This window comes from Piliocolobus tephrosceles, chromosome 3 (assembly GCF_002776525.5).
Source record: "Piliocolobus tephrosceles isolate RC106 chromosome 3, ASM277652v3, whole genome shotgun sequence".
In the NCBI taxonomy this organism is placed as follows: Eukaryota; Metazoa; Chordata; class Mammalia; order Primates; family Cercopithecidae; genus Piliocolobus; species Piliocolobus tephrosceles.
Window position 1 is genome coordinate 28040396 of NC_045436.1, and position 25694 is coordinate 28066089.

At 33.5% G+C, this 25694-nt stretch overlaps 1 protein-coding gene across 3 annotated transcripts in view; it reads left to right on the forward strand.

The window, feature by feature from the left end:
* FSTL5 (follistatin like 5) overlaps positions 1-25694 on the forward strand; it is a 1059117-nt gene that overhangs the window by 656071 nt on the left and 377352 nt on the right. For all 3 annotated transcript variants that reach the window (XM_031935303.1, XM_031935304.1, XM_031935305.1), the window contains exon 5: positions 7900-8096. In XM_031935303.1, coding sequence (XP_031791163.1) covers positions 7900-8096 — 197 coding nt within the window. The remainder of the gene's footprint in view (positions 1-7899; positions 8097-25694) is intronic.

Sequence of the window (25694 nt, forward strand, 5' to 3'; positions counted from 1 at the left end):
AAAAAAAAATAATTAGGGAAATCACTTATTTTACAAACTGCTTAAGAGCATTAGCTCTCATATATTCTATAAAAGGCATGTCTTTTCATATGAAGTGTATTATATTTTCCTGAGTTTTACTCTAAGGATAATGATTTAAAAGACTATTAAATTCACTAAACATTAAAATAATGCATTTGACCAGTTATGGTAGCTAATATGTTAAATTGTATTTTTGGGGGGGAATAAATTTATGGTTTTTATTTAGGTTGCTACACATTCTAGATCATCAATTTCACCATTGTATCATGCTTTGTTTTATTTTGTTGTGTTTTCTGCTAATGTTCGCTGCATCTTTATGATTTGCTTTTGTGTTTGTGGCAGTGGTGGGAGGGGATGAAGAAAGGAAGTAATAGCTAAGCTGCATGTATGATCCAAGTGTGTTGTATTTGATGAAAATAATTACAACCCTCAGAAACATTTTAATTAACGTTCTCTCAGGGTTAAAAGAGCAAAGTCACCTGGATACTAGAACATCTTTATTGAAATTCTAATACATAACCACATTTGCTGAACTAGAATATCAAACCGTTTTTTTACTACTGCTTAGATAGATTGGGAGACAGTTGCCAATTACAATGTGGCATATAATTGACAAGTTATATCCTAAGTAGCAAAGTGTTTGGGGAATTAATTTTTAACTCACAATACTTCTCTTTTATTTCCAGTAAGATTAATTCCCAAAATTAATCAGTAAGCATGTCAATCAAATTAATCATGTTTTCACTCACTTTTTATTTAACTATTCAACAATGCTTAGGGCCATAATAAATTAAGCCATATCAAATTTTCTGTGTGTAGAAAGCGAGGGCAGGATAAAGGAACTAAGGTCTTGTAAAATATAATCACTTACAAACTAAAATAATCCCCTCTAAAACAAAAGGAACTACCACTACACACTTACTAGACTGATGAAAACCCAAAACACTGACGACATCAAATCCTGGCAAAGATATGGAGCAATAGGAAGTTTCACCCATTGCTTGCTGGAATACAAAATGGTACAGCCACTTTGGAGGAGACTTTGACAGCTTTCTACAAAACTAAATATATTCTTACCATATCATGCAGCAATCATGCTTTTTGATGTTTATTCAAATGAGCTGAAAACTTAAATCCATACACAGAAACCTTCACACAGATGTTTATAGCAGCTTTATCCACAATTGCCAAAACTTAGAAGCAGCCAAGTTGCCCTTCAACAAGTGAATGGATAAACTGTGGTACATTCATACAATGGAATATTATTCAGTTCTAAAAAGAAGTGAGCTATCAAGCCATGAAAAGACATGCTGGAAACAAACATTCATATTACTAAGTGAAAGAAGCCAGTTTGAAAAAATCTCCATACTGTATGATTCCAACTATATGACATTCTAGAAAAGGTAAAACTGGAAAACATAAAAAAAAAATCAGTGGTTGCCAAGGGTTACAGGAGAAGCAGTGATGAATAGATGGAGCACAGAGGATTTTTAGGGCAGTAAAACTGTTCTCTAAATTATAGTATAATGGTAGATAAATGCCATTATACAATTGGCAGAACCCATAGAATGTACAACACCAAGAACTTTAATGTACTTAAAGCGTCATAAGTTGAACTATGGATCTGGGGTGATAATGGTATTCAGTATTTCTTCATCGATTGTAACTATGATGTGGAATGTTGATAGCTGGGGAAGATCTGCATGTGTTGGGGAAAAAGGGTATATGGGAACTCTATAATTTCTGCTCAATTTTCTGTAAGCCTAAAACACAAAAAACCAAAGCCTTTTAAAAAATGCCCCTGTATTTACAATAATCATGGCTCTTAAACGCACTGTGTTCTAATGTGGTGTGCGTAAGTATATTTGTACCAATGAATATCTAGAACTAGACTAGTACCTGAAAGATAGTAAGCTTACATTATTATATATAACTATAGTACACTTAAGTAAAGTTCAAATAGCACAATACAATTGATACTTTTTATCTTTTTGAAAATTAGGTAGATATTACAGTTTAGGTTTAAAGTTGTTTTTTTTTTAAATTATGTTCAGGCTACCTTTAACAAAGATAATTTGGATTCCTTCGTATACATAGTTTCACTACTTTTAATTAATATAAACATGATAGCTTTCTACATTGAATTTGATTCATATATGCATATCACATATGCATATTAAATACAACTGAAGTTTTGACATCTTTTTATGCTTTAAATACAAAATATTTGTCTAAAATATTTGTGTTTATTAGCAATTATTGAATAGTTTGAGGAAAAACAGTTTCTACATACATTATGATATACAAATGGAATTATTCTGAATAAAAACAATACATTTTTATTCTTTGAGTTTCTAAGATTTCGGCTTATATTGGAATCAAACTAATCAAATTCTAAGAATAAATGTCAAAAAGATAAAACATGGTTTCCTTTTATGCTTTTGATTGAATCTTTTGTATTGGAGGGAATTGGTACTTTTTACTGGAGGATAGGAGGAAAGGATAAAAGTATAATTTCAAAGAGATAAGAACAAATTGCAGCCTTTACAAACACATATTATACTAAGCATAATTGATATAATCTATAATTTTTAGCACTTATCATGTACTCAAAACTGACGGTTGTACTCTCAGATGTGTAAGATGTCATTGTCCTCAGTTCTGTGTGACTTGGAGAGGCATTGCCAGCTATACAGGTGCAGGCATTTGGGCGTCAGTGATTCCGCATCCTTGCAGGCCCTACAAGGCCAGATGGATTTTCCTTGCCCTTAGAATGACTCTGAGTCTTTTTTTTGTTTGTTTGTTTGTTTTGTTTCTTTTTGCTACTACAAAGACACATGCACACGTATGTTTATTGCGGCACTATTCACAATAGCAAAGACTTGGAATCAACCCAAATGTCCATCAGTGACAGACTGGATTAAGAAAATGTGGCACATATACACCATGGAATACTATGCAGCCATAAAAAAGGATGAGTTTGCGTCCTTTGTAGAGACATGGATGCAGCTGGAAACCATCATTCTTAGCAAATTATCACAAGAAGAGAAAACCAAACACCGCATGTTCTCACTCATAGGTGGGAACTGAACAATGAGCTCACTTGGACTCGGGAAGGGGAACATCACACACTGGGGCCTATCATGGGGAGGGGGGAGGGAGGAGGGATTGCATTGGGGAGTTATACCTGATATAAATGATGAATTGATGGGTGCTGACGAGTTGATGGGTGCAGCACACCAACATGGCACATGTATACATATGTAACCTGCACGTTATGCACATGTACCCTAGAACTTAAGGTATAATAAAAAAAAAAAATAAAAAATAAATAAATAAATAAATAAATAAATAAATAAAAAAAGAATGACTCTGAGTCAAAAGTCAGCACAGCCCTAGTGATGCTGCATCCATGGGAAGGAAGATAATGTACAGATACCAATAAATAAGGATTTTTGTCATGTTCCTTAGTATATTCTTCGTGTCTAGAACAGGAACAGCAGAGGAGATTTCATGCTGTTCTCCCAGAGCATGAAGTGAAATTGTTTCTTTTCTTTAGTTATGCTAATCTCATGCTGCCTGTCAATTAACTTGAGAAAATGATTCTATCAAAGTGACCACATAAACAAACAAAAACTTATTCCCTTCCTGCTTGCTGCTATTTTTGGACTTAGGGAGGGAGCACAATTTCTAAATGTCTACTCTTCTGTGTTAACCATGCTAGTTGTTTTCCTTTTCTATCAATAATTATTAAAAGGGTAATACATATTTAATATTTCTAATTTGGAAATTAGAAATTATTTAATAATTTAATACGTAATAATTATGTATTACCCTATACAACCCATTGTAATGTAAAATTTGCACCATTTAGTCACTAGCATTTTTCTTTAAAGTTTAAATTTTTTCTTTAAAGTTACTAATTACCTCCAGTTTAAGGACTCCAATGGACATGTTTTGTTTATCTTGCTTTTACTCTCAAGTGTTTTACATTTCATCACACTCTGTTTCTTGAAAAGTTCTCTCCCTTTGGCTTTCTATTCAATACATTCTGATAGTTCACCTGTTACCTCTTAGATACTACATTTGTGTGTGTATGTGTGTGTGTGTTCTTTCTCCTTCTGTAACATAAACAGTGATATTGCCTAGGCTTTATTATTATATCTATCTCTCACTTTACAAATAATCATTGGACAAATTACAGAATTCATGCAATATTTAATTTTAACTATTAAATAAAATAGTTAAAAAGAAAAACTCAGTTCTGAAAATGAGAGAAGTAAAGTTAGTGGATAAAAGGGAGATATGGCACGTATGTAAAAATAAATCTGCCCTCCTAGCTCTATAACCTTGAACAAGTTATTTCACATCTCTGTGCCTTAGTTCCTCATCTGTAAAATGGTAGTAATCATAATGATTTTCTTTTTGGGTTGTTGGGAAGATTCAGTAAGTATAAAATGACTTAATATGTGTAAAGTTTCTGACACATGGGAAGCCTTCCTTACATGTAATCTGTTATTAATAACAGATATACCTATTTATAACTAAAAATTCTATGACAAAAAATTTTTAAACTAATAAATTTTTATACAAATTTAAATAATTGCATGCATATTGCACATATTTATAGAATATGAATGCCTTAACTGCAATATTTTTTATGGTTATTTTATTTGGATTTCCAGCAACTACCTCAATTTCTGGACTGGAGAAGAAATTTACAACTATTTGGGGAATGAAAGCATTAATGAGAGTGTTATGATGATCACACTGATTAGATTAGATCAAAATTAGAGTGGGGCAACCCAAACTCTATCCCTTTCTCCAGTTTTAAATATTAGTTAAAGGTTTTCAGTGTTTAACTCCTATTTCCCATCCATCTCTCGACAACATTCAGATCTCCCCATTGCCATTGGTCTAAGGTCAGACCCCAGTTCCAGATGGCATCCACTGGCAGTTGATAGAAATGAAAGCACTACAGACCCGGGGTCATATACAGAAATCCAAGGAAAGGTTATTGGAATGATGTATAATCCTTTTCAGTATTTTTTTCATCACATATTTCTCTCCTTCCTGATGCACACCTGTACACACAGATAAACACACGTTCACTATTTGAAGGCTCCCTTTGTGCTGCTTTCTCTGATACCAAAATTGCTAGCAATGGCTACGGATTTGATTACTTCTCTCTTTTGTCAATGAGTTTCTTGCTATTATGAAAACATATTCTTCTTCTTATTCTTTAGTGAGAACAGAATGATACAAAATTGACTTAATCTGCAGCACAAAGTTTACATTTTGTTGTGAAAAAGAACTTGTTGACAGGATTGCTAAAAACCAAAGTGCTGAACAACAATAGTAATTGCATTGCCTTTGAAAAATAAAGACAGTCTATCATCTCTTTGGAAGAGATTGTTTTCCATTTTGTCTCAAAAGAGAATGAGATTCAAATATTGTTTTGCAGCCCCATGCTTCTCTGACACATATTTAGATATCTTTAGACATTTTCTTTTAACATTGTAGATGTTCTTAAGCCTAATTGTCAAAATTGATCATAAAGTTAGAATTTTTTTCCTAAAAATATGTTATAAAAAATCTCAACTAATATAAAACCTATGATTTAATTTTCAAATTATTTATGCACTGAATTTTTGTATAATATATTTCATATCACATTTGCTATCAGCAATATACATGCCATTTCAATATGGCATTTATAAAGATCTCATCATGAGGCCATTGTAAGTAAAATTATTTTCCTTCATGTAAAATAATTATGTGTAAATATTAGAGAATTTTTTCTTTTTTCTTTTTTTTGATGCAGAGTCTCATTCTGTCATCCAGCTGCAGTGCAGTGGTGCAATCTTGGCTGACTGCAACCTCCGCCTCCAGGGTTCCAGTGAGTCTCCTGCCTCAGCCTCCCGAGTAGCTGGGATTAGAGGCACGTGCCGCCATGCTTGGTCAATTTTTTTTAGTTTTAGTAGAGATGGGATTTCACCATGTTGGCCAGGCTGGTCTTTAACTCCTGACCTCAGGTGATTTCCCCCGCCTCAGCCTCCCAAAGTGCTGGGATTACAGACATGAACCACTGCGCCTGGCCATTATCTACTTTTGAGAGACAGTAATCCAAGAAATTATTTTCACTAACTGTGATGTTCCCAATATTGTCCTGGTTATTACATGGCAGATACTAAATATCTGTAATGCAGTCTTGCTTCAGTAAGCTTATGATTAAGCTGTGGAGAGGCAAACTTAATACTGTAAAATAAAAAGTGCAAATATATATCACATTATATACCAGGGACCCTAAACAAAGAGATGAATGAATATCAGAACAGTAAGAAAACACTATTAGAAGAATACTAATATGATCTTAGTGTTATTAAGAAGTCAGAATTAAGAAAATGCGTTTATTCTTAGTTTTTTGAGATGCTTCATACTATTCTTCATAGTGTTTGTACTAATTTACATTCGCACCAGCAGTGTACAGGCAATCCCACTGCTGGATATATAGGTAAAAGATAGGAAATTAGAATATCAAAGAGATATTTTCACTCTTATGTTTATCACAGCACTAGTCACAATAGTCAAAGTATGGAATCAACCTAAGTGTTAATCAGCAGATAAATGGATAAAGAAAACGTGGCTCATATACACAATGAAATATTAGTCAGTTATAAAAATGAATGAAATCCTGACATTTGCAACAACATGCTGGAACTGGTGGATATTATGTTAAGTGAAATAAACCAGGCATAGAAAGACAAATATCACATGTTCTCACTCATATATGGAAGCTGAAAAAAATATTTGAACTCATGGCTTTAAAGTGATGGTTACCAGAGTTTGGGAAAGAGTGGCGGTGGGGATGCGGGAGAATAAAGATGGGTTGGTTAGTTGGGTACAAAATACAGTTAGAAGGAACTGGCCTTCTAATATGACCTAATATTCAGTAACAAAACAGGGCAATTGTAGTTAACAATAATTTATTGTATATTTCAAAATAATTAAAAGCTGGGTTTGGAAAGTCCCTAACCTAAAGAAATCATAAATGTTTGAGGTGATAGATATCCCAATTACCCTGATTTTAATCATTGCACGTTGTATGCCTGTGTCAAAATACCACATGTAATCCATAAATATGTGCAGCCATTGTGTATCTGTAACAACTAAAAACATTTTTAAAAATAATATAAATGTAAATATATATGTGTGAATGTCATCAATGCAAATCCAAATCTCTAAAACATATTTCAGATTTAAAATGTGGTATCATCTCTTGGAACCATATATATACACACATATTTTATATATATATATATATTTAATATATATAATATATGTTTAAACACATATATTTCTATATGTATTTCTATATTCTTATTTCTCTCTATATATATGTTTAAGTACAAAATCCAGCACAATCTGATCCTTTGCCTTCAGCAATTGATTTCACTTCCTTATATCTCATTTTCTGCACTTATAAAACTATCTAGAGAGTTTTATAGAGGTTTATCTAGAGACTTATAAAGAGATCTAGAGTAAGAATAAAAACTAAAACAATATATTTGAGCTTTGAAATAAGTTTCCAGCTGGAACTATCGTTTTTTTATGTCTGTCATAGCATCTATACCTTTCTCATAAACAAACCACACAGAAATATGTTGTTATCAAATGTAATAGAGATAAAAGTTTTCTATCCCATCATGGAAATAGCCCATTTCATTTTTCTTGTACAAGTCATAAATCGTGCAACACTAGAAAAGTAAAAATTATGTACATAGTATGTTATTCATAAAATAGCCTCTAAACATTAATTAAATAAACTATTTCTTTTCAATAATATTGCTTTGAAAATAACTAGTTCTTTTGTTACAGGAGATAAGTGCAAGACTACTGAATACAGCAAGATGAAAAATATGCTATTAGATTTACAAAACCAAAAATATATTATGCAAGAAAATGAAAATCCTAATGACGACGACATATCTCGGAAGAAGCTATTGGTGGATCAAATGTTTAAATATTTTGATGCAGACAGTAATGGACTTGTAGATATTAATGAACTAACTCAGGTATGATTAGTGACTATATTAACAAACTTACTGAAACATAGCATGCACAGTATATTTACTTTGTCTGAATTTACTTTATAATGAAAAAAGTATATTTGATCCGTATTATTGAAAAGTATGTGAATAACAACATTTTATAACAAATTTGACTACATCATCAGCAATATTAATTTCAAGTAAAATTACATGGCGTTTCACAGTTTAAAAAGAGATATCTACTTCTGGTAGATATCTATACCTTAAATACCTAAAGGAATTACAAGTTCTTTATCTTGTAGAATTTATAATATCTTTCCTAGTATATTCTGGAGTTCACACACTGTTTAACTTTCTATAAGTCAATAAAAGCTGATTTATCCAATATTCATGGGCACTAATGAACAATAATTGAGCACATTTATAACAAAGTGTATATAAATAGTTTAAGATAGTGTTAAGTCACTGATGTGTTCCAGTATTTCTTCAATAATTAAGGACCAATTACAGCATATTCAATTTGGTTTAGTAGTAGAAATATAAAATAAGAGACATGGGATTTCTTCAAAACTATGCACTGATTTTAGGGAATAATGAAGAGAAGAAGCCCAATTAGGCAATAGAACAATGATGACAGCACTGACGGATTTTGCTGACTTCTTGATGATCCCTATGATATATCTTGAGGTAGATTTTGCTCCTACCCTTAACAGTGGGATATAGGTTTGATATTTTTATAATATGGTATTCATTTTTTTCTGGTTAATTTTACCACTTATTTAAAAAATCTGGCATTGTCGAGTATCAGTCTTCTTAAACAAGTATTTCTAAGCTTTGCAATAGTGTAACTTACTTTAAAAACTTTATCTCAAAGTAACATTGTGAGCAAATTGATGATAGGTATCATCATTCAAACTAATTAAAATTCATGTCATTTTTATTGTTTTTCCTAATGCAGCCTCACATTTATTTTGTAGTTACTAAGTCATAGGCATTGGAATTTAAGGAATTCAGAGTAAAATTGGAAGATATTTTGATTAAGATATCTATGCTGTCATACACCTCATGATTTATTTTTTAAGAATAAAATTTATACTTTATAGTAATAAGAATACATAACTAGTTAATTACATTAAAATAAGTTTCTAATTTAAGCATGCCACTTTTATCTATGTGTGACTAACATGTATACTATTATTTTGAGGGTTTTTTGCTTTTTATATTTTTAATTTTTATCAATTTTTTTGTTGTTGTTTTAGTTTTGATTAGCATATCTGCATATAGCCACTGATTGAATTTAGAAAAAGAGATCAGATCAAGTCAATCTGGTCTGCATTTGAACATCTAAATCCAAAGTAAGACTGCTAGTTACTGGTGAAAGACAGTACACAGCACATTACTCATACATGTTTCAAGCTTCTGCCATGTTCAAGTTTGTATTAGTTTCCTAGGACTCCCATAACAAAATACCACAAACTGTGTGGCTAAAACAACAGAAATTTATTCTCCCAATCCTGGAAGCTGGAAGTTCAGAAACGTGGTGCTGACAGGGCCATGCTTCTTCTAAACTTGGAGGTTGGGGTGAGAGTCGGGTCCTTTCTTGCTGCTTTCAGCTTCAGGTGGCCCTAAGCCTTCCCTTGCATTTGTGATGTTGTAGGAAAATCACTTCAATCTACCTCTATAGTCCTCCTGATGTCCTCTCTGTGTGTTTATCTTTACCTAGTCTTGCCTCTTCTTATAATAACACCAGTATCACTGGATTAAGGGTTCACCCTAATCCATTAGAACTTCATCTTAAATTATCTAGTTACATCCGCAATGATTCCATTTCCAAGTAAGACCGAATTCTGTGGTACTGGGGCTAAGGACTTTAAAGCCCCCTTGGGAGACACAATTCAACCCCTAATAAACTTTATTTGCTACAATGTTAGGTTTTGTTTCCTCACCTATCTCTAATTTGACTTGCATTATGTCTGAAAAGTGTCCTTTCAATTCATGTGAAAGCTATGTTGTTGTGAGAGCAGAAAATGTCTTCATAATCATATTTATGTTTTGGCCAACAAAGAAATACATGAAAGTAACAGTCTGGGAAGGTTATGTTTACTGACTTCCTTCTGCATACATCCCATTCACCTACAGAGGGCCATTCTGATTACTTCTAAGTTTTGGCAATTATGAGTAAGGTTTTTATAAATGTCCATATGCAGATTTTTGTGTAGAGATAAGCTTTTAACTCCTTGGGATAAATACCAAGGAGCATGACTATTTAGTAATATGGTAAGAGGATGTTTAGTTTGGGAGGAAACCGCCAAAATGTCTTCTGACCTGGAAATACCGTTTTGCATTCCAGCCAGCAGAGGATGAGAGAGTTCCTGTTACTCCACATCCTCATCAGCGTTGACGTTGTCAGTGTTCTGGATTTCGGCCATTCTATTAGATGTGTAATGATATCTTGTTGTTGTTTTAATTCTCACTTACCTGATGAGATGATGTGGAACATCTTTTCACATGCTTATTTTCCATTTATGTATCTTCTTTGATGAGGTATCTGTTAAGGTCATTGACTTATTTATTGATTGGGTTATTATTATTATCATTACACTTTAAAAGTTCTCTGTATATTCCAGATACAGTCCTTTATTAGACATGCCTTTGCAAATATTTTCTCCCAGTCTATAACTTGTCTTCTTGTTCATTTGATGCTGTCTTTTATGGAGCAGAAGTTTATTAAAATTTCAATGAAGTTCGGCTTATCAATTACTTCTTTTATAGACCATGCCCTTGCTATTTTATCTAAAAAGTCATTGCCATACACAAAGTAATCTAGGTTTTCTCTTACTTATATTCTAGGAGTTTTATAGTTTTGCATTTTGATTCATTTTAAGTTATTTTTTGTGAAGGATTCAAGATGTATGTTTATATTTATTTATTTTTATATGTGAATATCTAATTGTCCTGTACCATTTGTCAAAATAACTATCTTTGGTTTTTTTATTGCCTTTCTGCCTTTGTCAAAGATCGGTTGACTGAGTTTATGAAGGTCTCTTTCTAGGCTTCCTGTTTTGTTCTGTTCATCTGTTTGTTCATTATTTCACCAATAGCACAGAGTCTTGATTACTGTAGCCTTATAGTGAGTCTTAAAGTCAGGGAGTGTTCATCCTTCAACTATGATTTTCCTTTAATTTTTTTTTGACCATTCTGGGTCTTTTGTGCCTCCATATAAACTGTATAATCAGTTTGTTGAGATCCACAAAATAATTTGCTGGGATTTTAATTGAAGTTGCATTGAATTTGTAGATAAAATTGTGTAGAACTGACATCATGACAATATTTAGCCTACCTATCCATGAACATGGAATTTCTCCCCAATTGTTTAGTTATTTGATTGTATCCATAACAGTTTTGTAGTTTTCCTCATGTAGATTATGTACATGTATTATTAGGTATATTCCCATCCCATTTTGGGGGTGCTAATGTTAATGGTATTGTGATTTTAATTTCAAATTCCACTTGCTGATTTATGGTACGCAGAAAAGCAATTGACTCTTGTATATTAACATTGTATACTCCAAACATGCTGTAATTGCATATTAGTTTCAGAAGGATTTTTGTCAATTATTTTATGTGTTCTACATAGACAATCATTATTTGTGAACAAAGCAGTTTTAGTTCTTCCTTTATAATCTGTCTTCCTTTTATTTTCTTGTCTTATGACATTAGCCAAGATTTTAGTACAATGTTGAAGAGGAGTGGTTAGAGGGGTTACCCTTGCCATATTCCTGATTTTTGTGAAAAGTTTCAAGTTTCTCACTATTAATTATGATGTTAGCTATACGGTTTTTTTATAGATATACATGTCCTTTATCAAATTGAGGAAATTCCCTTCTACTCCTAGTTTTCTGAGAGTTTTTGTCATGAATGGTTGTTGAATTTTGTCAAGTGTTTATTCAGCATTCATTGATATGATCATGGGATTTTTCTACCGTAAGCTGTTGTGTGATGGTCACACTAATTCATTTTCAAATGCTGAAACAACTTTGCAACTCAGGAGAAATCCCACTTGCTCATGGTATAAAATTATTTTTATACATTGTTAGATTCAATTTGCTAATATTTAGTGAGAAGTTTTGCATCTATGTTGATGAGAGATGTTGGTCTGAAGTTTACTTCTCTTGTAATCTTCTTGTCTGTTTTTGAAATTAGTGTAGTGGTGGCTTTACAGAATAAGTTAGGAAGTATTCCCTCTGCTTCTATCTTCTGAAAGTGATTGCAGAGAATTTTTACAAAGTATTTCTTAAATGTTTGATGAAATTCACCTATAATCCCATCTGGGCCTGGTGCTTTCTGTTTTGGAAAGTTATTAACTAGTGATTCAATTTCTTTAAGAGACATAAGTATATTCTGATTGTTTCTTCTTATATGAGTTTTGGAAAAATGTGTCTTTCAATAAATGGATCCATTTTATCTAGAATATCAAATTTGTGGCATAAAGGTGCTCATAGTATTTCTTTATTTTTTGTTCAAGGTTCATAGGACTTTTAGTGATATTCTTCTGCATCCATCCCACACCACACAAATCACTTATTCTTATAGCAGTATACAGTGGAAATGTCAGTATCTCATCCTTCAGTAAGAATTATGGAAAAAGTGTTAGTCTTTAATAGACACCCTGTGAAACGCATAAAAAATTTTTGGATATTTGTAACAAAAATATTTTTGACTTGTGAGTTTTTATGTTGCAGGTGCTTTTTTAAAAACCTTGTGTTAGATATTATAAATATTAACACTTATAATTTTATTTATAAACTTGGAAACATATCATAATTTAATATTACATTTTTTATTTCAATAGGTTTTGGGGGACCAAATGGTGTTTGGTTACATGAGTATGTTATTTAGTGGTGATTTTTGAGATTTTGGTGCACCCATCACACAAGTAGTGTACACTGAACCCAATGTTTGGTCTTTTATCTCTCAACCCCCCATCCTTACCCCTGAGTCTCCAAAGTCCATTGTATCATTTGTTTGCCTTTGCATCCTCATAACCTAGCTCCTACTTATGAGTGAGAACACACAACGTTTGGTTTTTCCATTTGTGAGGAGTTACTTCAATTAGAATAATGGCCTCCAATTCCATCCAGGTCGATATGAATACCATTATTTTGTTCCTTTTTATGGCTGCGTAATCTCTCTCTCTCTCTCTCTCTCTCTCTATATATATATATATATATATATATATATATATATAGTCTGTTTACTCTGCTGATTGTTTCTTTTGCTGTACAGAAGCTATTTAGTTTAATTAAGTCTCATCTATTTATCTTTGTTTTGGTTGCATTTGCTTTTGGGTTCTTGGTCATGAAGTCTTTGCCTAAGCCAATATCTAGAAAGATTTTTCTGATGTTATCTTCTAGAATTTTTAGGGTTACAGGATTTAGATTTATGTCCTTGATCCATCTTGAGTTGATTTCTCTATAAGGTGAGAGATGAGGATCCAGTTTCATTCTTCTCCATGTGGCTTGCCAATTATCCCAGCACCATCTGTTGAATAGAGTGTCCTTCCCTCACTTTATGTTTTTGTTTGCTTTGTCAAAGATCAGTTAGCTGTAAGTACTTGGCTTTATTTCTTAGTTTTCTATTCTGTTTCGTTGGTCTTTGTGACTATTTTTATACCAGTACCATGCTGTTTTGGTGACTATGGCCTTATAGTATAGTATGAAATCAGGTAGTGTGATGCCTCCAGATTTGTTCTTTTTACTTAGCCTTGCTTTGGCTATGCAGGCTCCTTTTTGGTTTCATATGAACTTTCAGATTGTTTTTTCTAGTTCTGTGAAGAATGATGGAGGTATTTTAATGGGAATTGCATTGGATTTGTAGATTGCTTTTGGAAGTATGGTCATTTTCCCAAAATCGATTGTACTCATCCATGAGCATGAGATGTGTTTCCATTTGTTTGTGTCATCTATGAAGTTTTTCAGTAGTGATTCATAGTTTTCCTTGAAGAAGTCTTTCACCTCCTTGGTTAGGTATATTCCTAAGTATTTTAATTTTTGCAGCTATTAAAAAAGGCATCAAGTTCTTGATTTGATTCTAAGGTTGGTTGCTGGTAGTATATAACAGAGATACTTATTTGTCTACATTAATTTTTGTATCCTGAAACTTTGCTGAATTCATTTATCAGTTCTAGGAGCTTTTTGGATGAATTATTAGAGTTTTGTAGGTATACAGTCATATCATCAGCAAACAGTGACAGTTTGACTTCCTCTTTGCCATTTGGCATGCCCATTAATATTGAATTTTAAAATAATTTAAATTAGAATAAAAAGAGAAAGGATCTTAACAGTGTCTGTTAATAATTTAGAAACTATTCTTAGCAAAGAATATAATATTTAACTGTAAGTTACAACCAGTCATAAGTAAAAGTTAAAGAATATAATTTTTCCCTGGGTTTTATAAATGCAGCAGGAAAGCTGGCTGCACACATTCTATACTTAGTCCACATAATGAAGATATATTCTTGAATTTCTCTTCAAGATTTTCAAGTAAATTAGAACCTAGAGGCATGTCTATTTGAGAGAAAAAGGACATAAAAAATCAGTAGATAAAGGAGGTAGGCTCTTTAGAATCACAGCTAGCAGGTTGTCATAGCAAAAAGGTCTGCTAAAATGAACTGACCAGTTATAGAAATAGATCTCATTCAGTCCACCTCTTCATCATTCCAGCTTGACAGAATTGTCCATAATTGCACAGTTAGTCTTTCAGTCTGAGACCTATTTTTGTGTTTGGAGAATATCTAACATAAAATGCAAATATATATCAAAGTGAAATTTAAACTCCCAAAGTGCTAGGATTACAAGTGTGAGCCACAGTGCCCAGCTGAAAGTTTAAACTTTTACAAGAACTGCGTTTTATGATGTTGATGATATTGATTTTAAAACACTTAGTATCAATCCAACATATGGAAGAGTTAAAACAGGTTATAACTGAAGAAGAGACATCAACAAAGATTAAGATCGAATATACATTTCATTTTCAAGACCAAAAGATAATGTTTCAAGTAGCAAAAGAGTAGTGGCCCTAAACTGATGAAATCCTAGGATATTTTTTAAAAGTTATCTTTTTGATGATCATAGCATAGGGCTTAAGAACTTTCATTATGAAGCCTGGGTTCAAATCACCTCTCTACTATGTTCCAAGTAGTATGGCAATTTACTTAAAGTTTCCGTGTCTTAGTTCCTCTCTATATAAACTGGCAATGATAATAGCACCCAGTACCTAAATTTTATGTGACACTATCATTGTTTAGAACATGTAAGCTTATTGGAAACATTGCTGGCACATAGAAAGCATGATGTACTTGTTAGTTATAATTATACTTTCATATCATTTGTGAAGATGTGGTAGATTATAATAGAGATAAAGGGAAGACATATTCTTGAAATAGTGGATGAGTGATTGATAAATATTTTGTAATCCTCATAGTAAGCATTATACAGCATTTGTTTTATTCTTACAATAATAAGAATTGTAAGAATAATTCTTACAATTATATACAGTTATATACAGTATATATATACAGTATATAATTATATACAGCCATTATAACCCAGAAATCTATGTGCACAACTTAATGCTAGTAAAAACTTTGACATTGATTTTTATAATAAGATAATTGTCCTGCCATAGAAAAGGGATAATTTTTCTTATTTCAAGAAATTAGAAAAATAAATGATAGTATGATATTCGTTTTGTTCATCTCATTTAAGGAGCTTATCTACCTGTCTCATATAGCCAGCATGAGTGTTCCTAATCCTAAGAATTCTCTCCTAGAGACAACTAAACATTGACATTCTGCAACCACTGTAATATTGGGCTGTTTCCCCCCAGAAACATAGTGTCTATGCCTTTATAGATAAAATGTTAAATTGAACTGAACTTAAATATTACATATATTGTGTTTGAAGATTCTAATAAATATCACATTATATCTACATATATTGAAGTATTATATACTTAAATTCATGTGGTTTTTTTCTTGCCAATAAAATTAAATTTTAAAAATAATGAAAACATGGTCTTGAACAAGAGGACCTACATATGTGATGAAAGAAACAATACATTTTCATTAATTATATTTTACAATTTAAATACTTAAACATCTGGAAGTCCTCAATCATTATGCATGACATTATGCATGACTATAATTAAGATTCTGTCACTTCTTTTTATTTATTAATTTTTAATTTTTGTGGGTACATAGTAGGTATATATACATAAGGGTTGCAGGAGACACTTTGATATAGGCATGCAATATATAATAATCACATCATGGAAAATGGGGTATCCATCACCTCAAGTGGCTGTCCTTTTTGCTACAAGCAATTCAATTAAATTCTTCTAGCTGTGGAAAATGTACAATATTATCATTGTCTATAGTCACTCTGTTGTGCTATAAAACACTAGTTTTTATTCATTATCCATTGACCATCTCCACTCCTCACCAGCCTACACCCACTACCTTTCCCAACCTCTGGTAATCATCATTCTATGCTCTATCACTGTAAGTTCAATTGTTTCCATTTTTAGCTCCCACAAATAAGTAAGAATATATGAAGTCTGTTTTTCTGTGCCTGGATTATTTCACGTAACATAATGACCTCCAGTTCCATCCATGTTGTTGCAAATGACAGGATTTCATTCTTTTTTATGGCTGAGTACTACTCCATCATGTATACAGGCCACATTTTCTTTATCCATGCATCTGTTGATAAACACTTAAACGTTGCTTCTAAATCTTGGCTATTGTGAATAGTTTTTTTGGTGGAGTCTTTAGGTTTGTTTTCAAATATAAGATTGTATCACCTGCAAACAACAGTAATTTTACTTCTTCCTTTCCAAATTTTATTTCTTTCTCTTTTCTGATTGCTCTGGCTAGGACTTCCAGAACTATTTTGAAAAGCAGTGTTGAAAGTAAGCAGCCTTATGTTCTAGATCTTAGAGGAGAAAGGCTTTCAGTTTTTCTCCATTCAGTATGATGCTAGCTGTGGCTTTGTTGTATATTTCTTCTATCCCCCGTTTTTTAATACTTTTTATCATGAAGTGATGTTGAATATTATCAAATGCTTTTTCAGCATCAAATTGACATGATTATATGGCTTTTGCTCTTATTTCTGTTGATATAATGTATCACATTGATTTATTTGAGTAAGTTGAACCATTTTTGCATTACTGGGATAAATCCCATTTGATCATGATGAATGATCTTTTGAAGTTATTGTTGAATTCACTGTGCCAGTATTTTGCTGAGGATTTTTGCATCAGTTTTATCAGGGATATTGGCCTATAGTTTTCCTTTTTTTGATATATCTTTGTTGTCTGGTTTTGAAATCAGGGTAATACTGGCCTCATGGAATGAGTTTAGAAGTTTTCCTTCCTTGTCTAATTTTCAGAAGAGTTTGAGTAAGATTAGTATTAGTTCTTTAAACGTTTAGTAAAATTCAGCAGAGAAGCTTGGGTCCCAGTCTTATTTTTGCTGGAGGAATTTTTATTACAGCTTAAATCTCATTACTTGTTATTAGCCTGTTCAGATACTGGATTTCTTCCTGGTTCAATATTGGTAGCTTTTATGTGTCTAGAAAGTTATCCATTTCTTCTAGGTTTTCCAATTTATTGGCGTATAGTTGCTCATAGGAGCATCGTATGATCCTTTGGATTTCTGCAGTATCCATTTTAATGTCTAGTTTTTCATTTCTGACTTTAATTATTTTGGTTTTCTTTCTTTTTACCTTAGTCTGGCTAAAGGTTTGTCAATTTTGTTTATCTTTATAAAAGACCAAGTTTTCATTTTGCTTATCTTTTGTATTGTTTTCTTTCTTCAACTTAATTTATTTCTGTTCTAATTTTTATGTATTTTTTTCTTCTATTGACTTTGGGTTTGGTTGGCTTTTACTTTTCTTTGAGATTCATTAAGTTCTTTAAGATGCTTTATAGGTTGTTTATTTAAAGTTTTTCCACTCTTTTGATGTAGGCGCTGTTGTTTCTTTTGTACTTCCCTTTGAGCTCTGAAAAAAAAAATCCATGTGCAAAATGGCACGGATATTTGATTGAAGATGTACAAGAGAGATAGAGGATGGGTTTACATTACATATTGCACAAATCACACATTGAAATGCAGTTTAGATTGAGTACATCCTTTATGTTTTATTTCCTTGTATTCTGTATAGAATGAGCCTTGCATTCTTTATACCCTAGATATAATGGGTAAGTCTGTCTCTCAACTCTAATTTCTGTACTTTTCCTGGGGCTCCAAATTCTTTATTATGCCAACCAATATGATTGTATTTTAGATCCTCCTCCTAAATTTGTATAACCAAATATATCACATTTCACAGTTACCAACATCTGCCTTCCTTGAAAACGAATGGTAAGGTATATATTCTGTAAGTTGCCATTCATTTTTAAGGAAGGTAGAGTTGATAACAATATCAAGATTAATCGCAGTATCTATCATAGGCTTCCCTCAGCGGCACAGATATCTGCAGTTCTAGAGGCTAGTGGAAATTCCTGGTCTCTGTCTTATGCCATATATTTTACATCTTCAGAACCAGGTATAATCCTCATATTTTTTGGGCCGGACGCAGTGGCTCACGCCTGTAATCCCAGCACTTGGGAGGCCGAGATGGGCAGATCATGAGGTCAGGAGATCCAGACCATCCTGGTTAACACGGTGAAACCCCGTCTCTACTAAAAAGTTCAAAAATTGGCCAGGCGTGGCGGTGGGCGCCTGTAGTCCCAGCTACTCCGGAGGCTGAGGCAGGAGAATGGCGTAAACCCGGGAGGCGGAGCTTGCAGTGAGCTGAGATCTGGCCACTGCACTCCAGCCTGGGCGACAGAGCGAGACTCCGTCTCAAAAAAAAAAAAAAAAAAACCCTCATATTTTTCAGTTTCCTCAAGTATGTATCACACCCACTTTAACCTCTCTCTTGAGGGGTTCTGCCTCTCCAAAAAATAGAGCCTTACATGATAAGATAGGGTGGGGTACTTATCAAATGTGTTTTTTGCAGGAATAGAACAGAACTGTTCTCTCTCACATATGTGCCTTAATTACTACCTGAAAAATTTAAAGTTTTACACACACAGATTTTTTTTTTGTTTGTGTGTCTTTGTTTTTCATTGCTTATTTTCTCTTTATTGAAAATGCACATATGATAATTTGATTCTTTAATTCTGAGTGGCTCTCTTTTTTGTTGTTGTTGTTTAAATCTGTGCTATATTGTCTGAATACTATTCAGAATGAGGATGTGGAACTCTGAATTGTCCTATTTAATCTACCAGTAGCTGATTCTGGTACTCAAAGAAGAAGCAAAAGTACTTGCTATTCCATTTACATAAGGTGCGAAATCTCTACCTTAGTTTTTCCCTTTAAAATATAAACAGGTGTCTGAGGTTTGTCTTTATTATCTGGATCTTTGTATTTCTTATTTTAAGTCATCTTCTCCGACAGTAAGAATTCAGTATTCTCTTTAGGGCTGTTGTAAAATCTGAGTTTCAATAATGCTTGCTTAAGTGAAAATTGTGGTTGAAAAGCTATGGTCTAAATTGACTTAATTTTACAATGTATGTCTCAGAGAATAAATCCCTGAAAAGCCTCGACAAACATGTAAAGAACTTTCTTTTTTGAAAGAATGATCACAAACTTGACCAAGGCATCTTAGTTTCTCCCATAAGTATTGTAGGTATGTCTACTGTCATCAGCCACTCAGTCACACAACACATTTGTGGTTTCAAGAACATACATTATCACTAAAACAGACCTGGATGTGCAATTCTTGAAAACAAAATTCTGAATGAGATAACCTTAGGTATAGGAATATTCTTTCTGATAGGCCGGCATGTAGAAAAAAAGTCATTTCAAGAAAGAAGGTTAATGATAATTTCTTATGAAAAGGAGCATAGAGCTCTTCTGGGTAGTTTATTCACATTGTTATTTAAGTCTCTGGGAATATTGAAAGACTATGGGTAGACAGAAATACTGAGAAACAGGAGCTAAACTTTGGGGAGAGAATAGGAGAGTCATGTAACTGAATGGCCTGAGATTCAAAGGAGTGAGGTCTCTCTCTCTCTCTCTTATTATCTATCATCTATCTCTATCTATATATCCATCTATCTACTATATCTGTATATTTCTATTTATCTATGTGGAAAATGACTTGCTTGGGAAACATAAATAATCCAGAAGTGCCTATACAGCAGTTATCTACACGTTTCTTACACTGAAGTAGAACAGATATGAGAAAAATTAACCTCTGATTAAATTCATTAAAATTACTGAATGAATAATTTTAAGGGGCAGTCAGATTTTTCTAAAGTCAGTATGGTGAAGAAGATATTTGTATAAGAAATTGAGGACAAAATAGAGTTTTCTGATCAGAGAGCAGGATTTCCAGAGGACACAATGATGGGTTTAGGCTGGAGAAGCATGGGTTTGGGGCCACACTGGGAACTATGCAAAGCAATATGGGGAGCCAAAGATTTCACTGGGTCACAGAAATAAACCAGGGTATGAAATACAAAAGCATTTGTCCAGAGTGTTCCTTAGAGGAACATAGGCAACTATTTCTGGCATTGTGGCCCTGTATACTTGGTTCACAGCGTCAGATGAGGGGAGGCACAGCAGGCTTCACTTGGTAGAATGGAGGCCTTACTTTGTCAGCAGCACACAGAGGACTTGAAGTAAAATGGTGCTAACAACATGGAAAATCTGCTTCTTAGCCCTTTCCCCATGTGATAAAATAACACTGATAGAATTTAAGTGAGCAAAGTCATTCCCTTGTGATTCTGAATTTAGATAAGCAGCTGTATTGAGTATATTGATTTAGGTTTTTCTCCATTTAGATTCTGTCATCTTCATAAGCTGATTTACATTAAAAATGCATATTAGGAGCTGGCGCAGTGGCTCACGCCTGTAATCTGATCACGTTGGGAGGTGGAGGTGGGTGAATCACAAGGTCAGGAGTTCGGGACTGGCCTGGCCAAGATGGTGAAACCCTGTCTCACTAAAAACACAAAAATTAGCCGAGAGCAGTGGCAGTCACCTATAATCCCAGCGACTGGGGAGGCTGAGGCAGGAGAACCGCTTGAACCTGGGAGGCAAGGGTGCAGTGAGCCGAGATTGCACCATAGCACTCTAGCCTGGGTGACGGAGCAATACTCTGTCTCAAAAAAAAAAAAAAAAAAAAAAGAAAATGCATATTAGAGTAAAATACTTCCCTTATATACATGTATGTCAACTGTTTATTAAAATAATGAAAAGAACTACTTATTCACAGGATTTAGATGATTATGTTATACATATTTGACTTTAAATGCCATTTGATCAATGACTGCCATATGTGACTATACTTACAGAATTAAATTAAAAGTGAGCATAAATAAGAGTGTATATTTTCAACCTTACAAGATAGGACTGCCAATGAGGTTTTTGTAGCATTTGTACAAATTAAGTATTTTTCTTTAAAAAATCATTAGAAACGTTACATGGGAAATGAACAGTTGATCTTTCATTGAGTTCATAAAGTCTTTCACAATTATAAGTATTTGTAAAAAGGTTCTGATTTAGTCAACATACTTATTTGCTATGAGATTTATAATAACCGTTTTATCTCGCAGATAAAATGCTGTTTCAGTGGGACAAAGTAAATACAATAAATAAACACTTGTATGGATAGAAGACTGAGATTAAGTGTGAATTTCCAGGGAATGCCATGGTAATTAATCCTATTTAATATCAGCGAGTATAAAGAACGACGATATTTGTCCAGATCATCCCTTAGAGCAGAATGGACAACTATTTCATGCATTTAAATGCCCATAATCCCATCAGTAATACAAAATAAGGCAGCAGAAACCAGGTGTTTGACTTAGAATGACATTGTCAATGCCAGTACGTGGATCTTAGTAGTGCTGGCAATTTCCCTGCCATTAGCTAAAGTTTAGAGAATAATAAGAGGAACAATGATCACTTAACAGAGAAAGATAAAGACTAACTGTTGCTATGTGCCCAGTTCAAAGCCACAATTAAAAAATTAGTGCTTTCAATTGTACCTGAAAATGTTAGTAACTAGTTTCAGTTATTTTTTAAGTGCTGTTCATAACATACACAAGATAACTATAGTATTAACATTTAGGCTTTAAAATATTAAACATATTGTTTGTAGTATCTTTACATTGTCAAGATGCATTTAAAAACTTGGTATTCATGTTCAGAAAATCTTTGTGAGCCATGTAGGATATCTTAAAAATAAAATACTTTTCTTTCCACCAGTGGTTTAATAAAAATAATGATATCTCTTCAACTGGTCTTTCAAAAGAATTAAAGATGATTATATTGATTTGTTTTAAATGTTGTATTAGGCACTTTAGAAAACCTAAAAGAAAATTTAATTTAATTATTTCCATTCAAATCTTTTAAAAAATACATCTCCAGGCCGGATGCAGTGGCTCACACCTGTAATCCCAGCACTTTGGAAGGCTGAGACGGGTGGATCACCTGAGGTCAGGAGTTCGAGACCAGCCTGGCCAACATGGTGAAACCCCGTCTCTACTAAAAATACAAAAATTAGTTGGGCATGGTGGCAGGCACCTGTAGTCCCAGCTACTCAAGTGGCTGAGGCAGGAGAATTGCTTGAACCTGGGAGGCAAAGGTTGCTGTGAGCCAAGATCGCACCACCGCACTCCAGTGTGGACAACAAAAGTGAAATTCCCTCTCAAAAACAACAACAACAAAATACATCTCTTGTAGGATAGTATTTGTTATATATAATTAAACACATAAAATGTGCAATATTAGTTATTAACTCTCTGTCCTTTCATGTGATCTATTTTTTAGAGTACTGCTGATAATAGGTAATTATCTCACTTAACAATTAGATTGCATGTTTCCAGTCACCATCTCTAGAATAAAAACTCCATGAGCGCACTGATTGTGTCATTCTTATTAACTCACCTTCTGCACTTAGTATAGTTTGGGTCATATGTTGATTGAAAATAAGGGAAAGGAAAGAGAGAGGGAAGAAAGGAAAAAGAAGAAAGGAAGAAAGGGAGGAGACAAGAAGCTGTTCAGACCAAGTAGCCCAGGAACCAACTTATATTGACTGTATGGGAGAAACATACATTTAATACCTGGAAATGTACATTCTTACCAAAGGGATATACTTATTTTCTTATCTTTGGTCTTTGAAGTAATGTACATGTTTACAAGTAAAGTAACAATGTATCTTCCTCTCCTCAACTTGAATAAGACTCAAATGGGCTTTCTCTTAATTAGAGGAGCACTGGGCACTGAACATATGACTTCAACATGATCATGATTAGTTTGGGGAAAATATTTTTGCAAAGGATGGAGAAGAACTCAAATAACTTCAACACATGAGTGGTGCATTGCTTCATGAGTTCACAATTGCTATTTCTCACCTGTCCCCACCAAAGAGTAAATAAGTGAACATAGAACTAGAAGATCCTATTTTTCTGTCCTTCTCTCCCCTACACCCATAGCTTCATAGCTATGGCTTGCCTTCACATTGTCAAAATCAATCCCATGTCTTGTATATCTTCCATGAAAAGCAGCATAATAATCCTGTACTTCCAAATCTTCCCCTAATCCCAGAGATCTAACACCCATACTTCTCTACACTAGGGAGACAGTACCTTTACATCCACTTCTGGAACATTCAATTTTTCTTCTCACTTTTATTTATTTTTATATCACTTTTCATTCTATGACTATATATATATTTACTACTATATTTCTTTGCTCTCCCTTCACAAGCATATGAGTTTCATATGGAAAAGATTTTTGTCTCTCTTTTCTGCTGTATTTTCAGAGTTGTGGATAATGCCTGACACAAGTAGGCAGTCTGAAAGGATTTGTTGAATGGATGATTAAATAAGTGAGTGAAGGCGAATAGTAAAAACAGTAAAGAGAATAGTTCATTTTGAGGATGTCCAAGTTTTTTTATTGTTTATTTGGAACAAAAGAGAATACAATACCAAGACAGTGAGTCATTCCTGATTTGTTACAGTCCTTGTGCAACTCTGACCATTCTATTACATTGAAGTTCAAAATGTACTCCCTCTTCCATGCTGTGTGTCTGAGCTTCCCTGAGGCCATCCATTCTGCTAATACTTCTATTTTTTGACACTGAACCAAACCATTGGGAGGCCCAAGAGTCATATAATTTGACCTTTGACCAGTGGAAAAAAAGTGTAAAAGATTTTATTTTGATAGCCTTAAGGCTATCCAACTCCTTAAGGAGTTTACCAGCTTTAGTAGGTTTGGGAAACATCCTCACCATTTTATCAGAGGTAACAAGTGAAAATCTGATTGGTCTTTTTGACCAACCAAGATCATAAGATGGTATCTTGTTACCTCTTAAACCACTTATTATCTCTTATATCATTTTATAAGAGGTAAAATGGTATGAGATAACGAATAGCATGAGATCATGAAGTATCATCACGGGATGTTTAAACATGTATTCAAATATATTTAGTGAATCTGGCAGTGTCATGAATTGCTAGTCAAGGACTAACGTGCCTTTTGAGACATCTATAGTGAGTTTTTTGGAATCAGTGTCAAACACTAGATGAAAGAAGTGCAAGGAACTATCAAAGTTCTACAAGTTTGGATCCCCCGTGCCAAAGAGTGGTTACTGTGGACTGAGGAAGGAAGTCTACTTGTATAGTTTTTCATACTTTCTTTCTGACCATCAAACACTCATGACTGTAAAGCTATAAAAATTCTGGGTATCCGGGAGATGGAGGTTGCAGTGAGCCGAGATGCGCCACTTCACTCTAGCCTGGGTGACAGTGCAAGACTCTGTCTCAAAACAAACAAGCAAACAAACAAACAAAAACAAACACACAGACAAACATTCGGTATATCTAAACCAATTTTTCAATGCTGATTGAAATGTCCTATAAACACACAAAACATTATACGTTAAATATGTGCCATTTTTATATCAATTATACCTCAGTAAAGATGTGAAAAAAACAGAAAAGAAGAAAAGTCATAGGAAAGTACCTCCCTCAGTAGTAAACACCAGAATGTGACAGAGCTTCCCATCAGGACACACGAAGGAGAGAAATAATTACTAAGAATCATGTTCTAAGTGGGGCATTTCATTGACCACTTAAATGAGATAAATGAGCAGACACATATTTGAAATATTTAGAATAAGAAAATTAATCTGCTTTGTCCTATGCATGGATACGCTTCAGTATAGATGATAAGGGCTTAAAAAAATTAGAAGTTTATTAGCCAGGACCAGCTTCTTAAGGTCACAAGCATTAAAATGGTCTGCCCAGCGTAAGCTGTATCATCATGACCAAGTCAAGGCCAAGATCAAATCAAGATCAAACTAGTCTTATGCAAGAGCCAGTGATAAGTATAAAGTGAGAAGTCCAGTATCTTGGTCTAATACATTTAAGTTTGTAAAATATTAAAACAGAAATAAACATGAGACAGAAAATGACAAAAGCTTTGCCCCCATCTTTGTGCTCCTCTCTATTTACAAATAAAAAAGAGACTAAAAGTCATAAAATGTCTGAACAAAGTCTGGT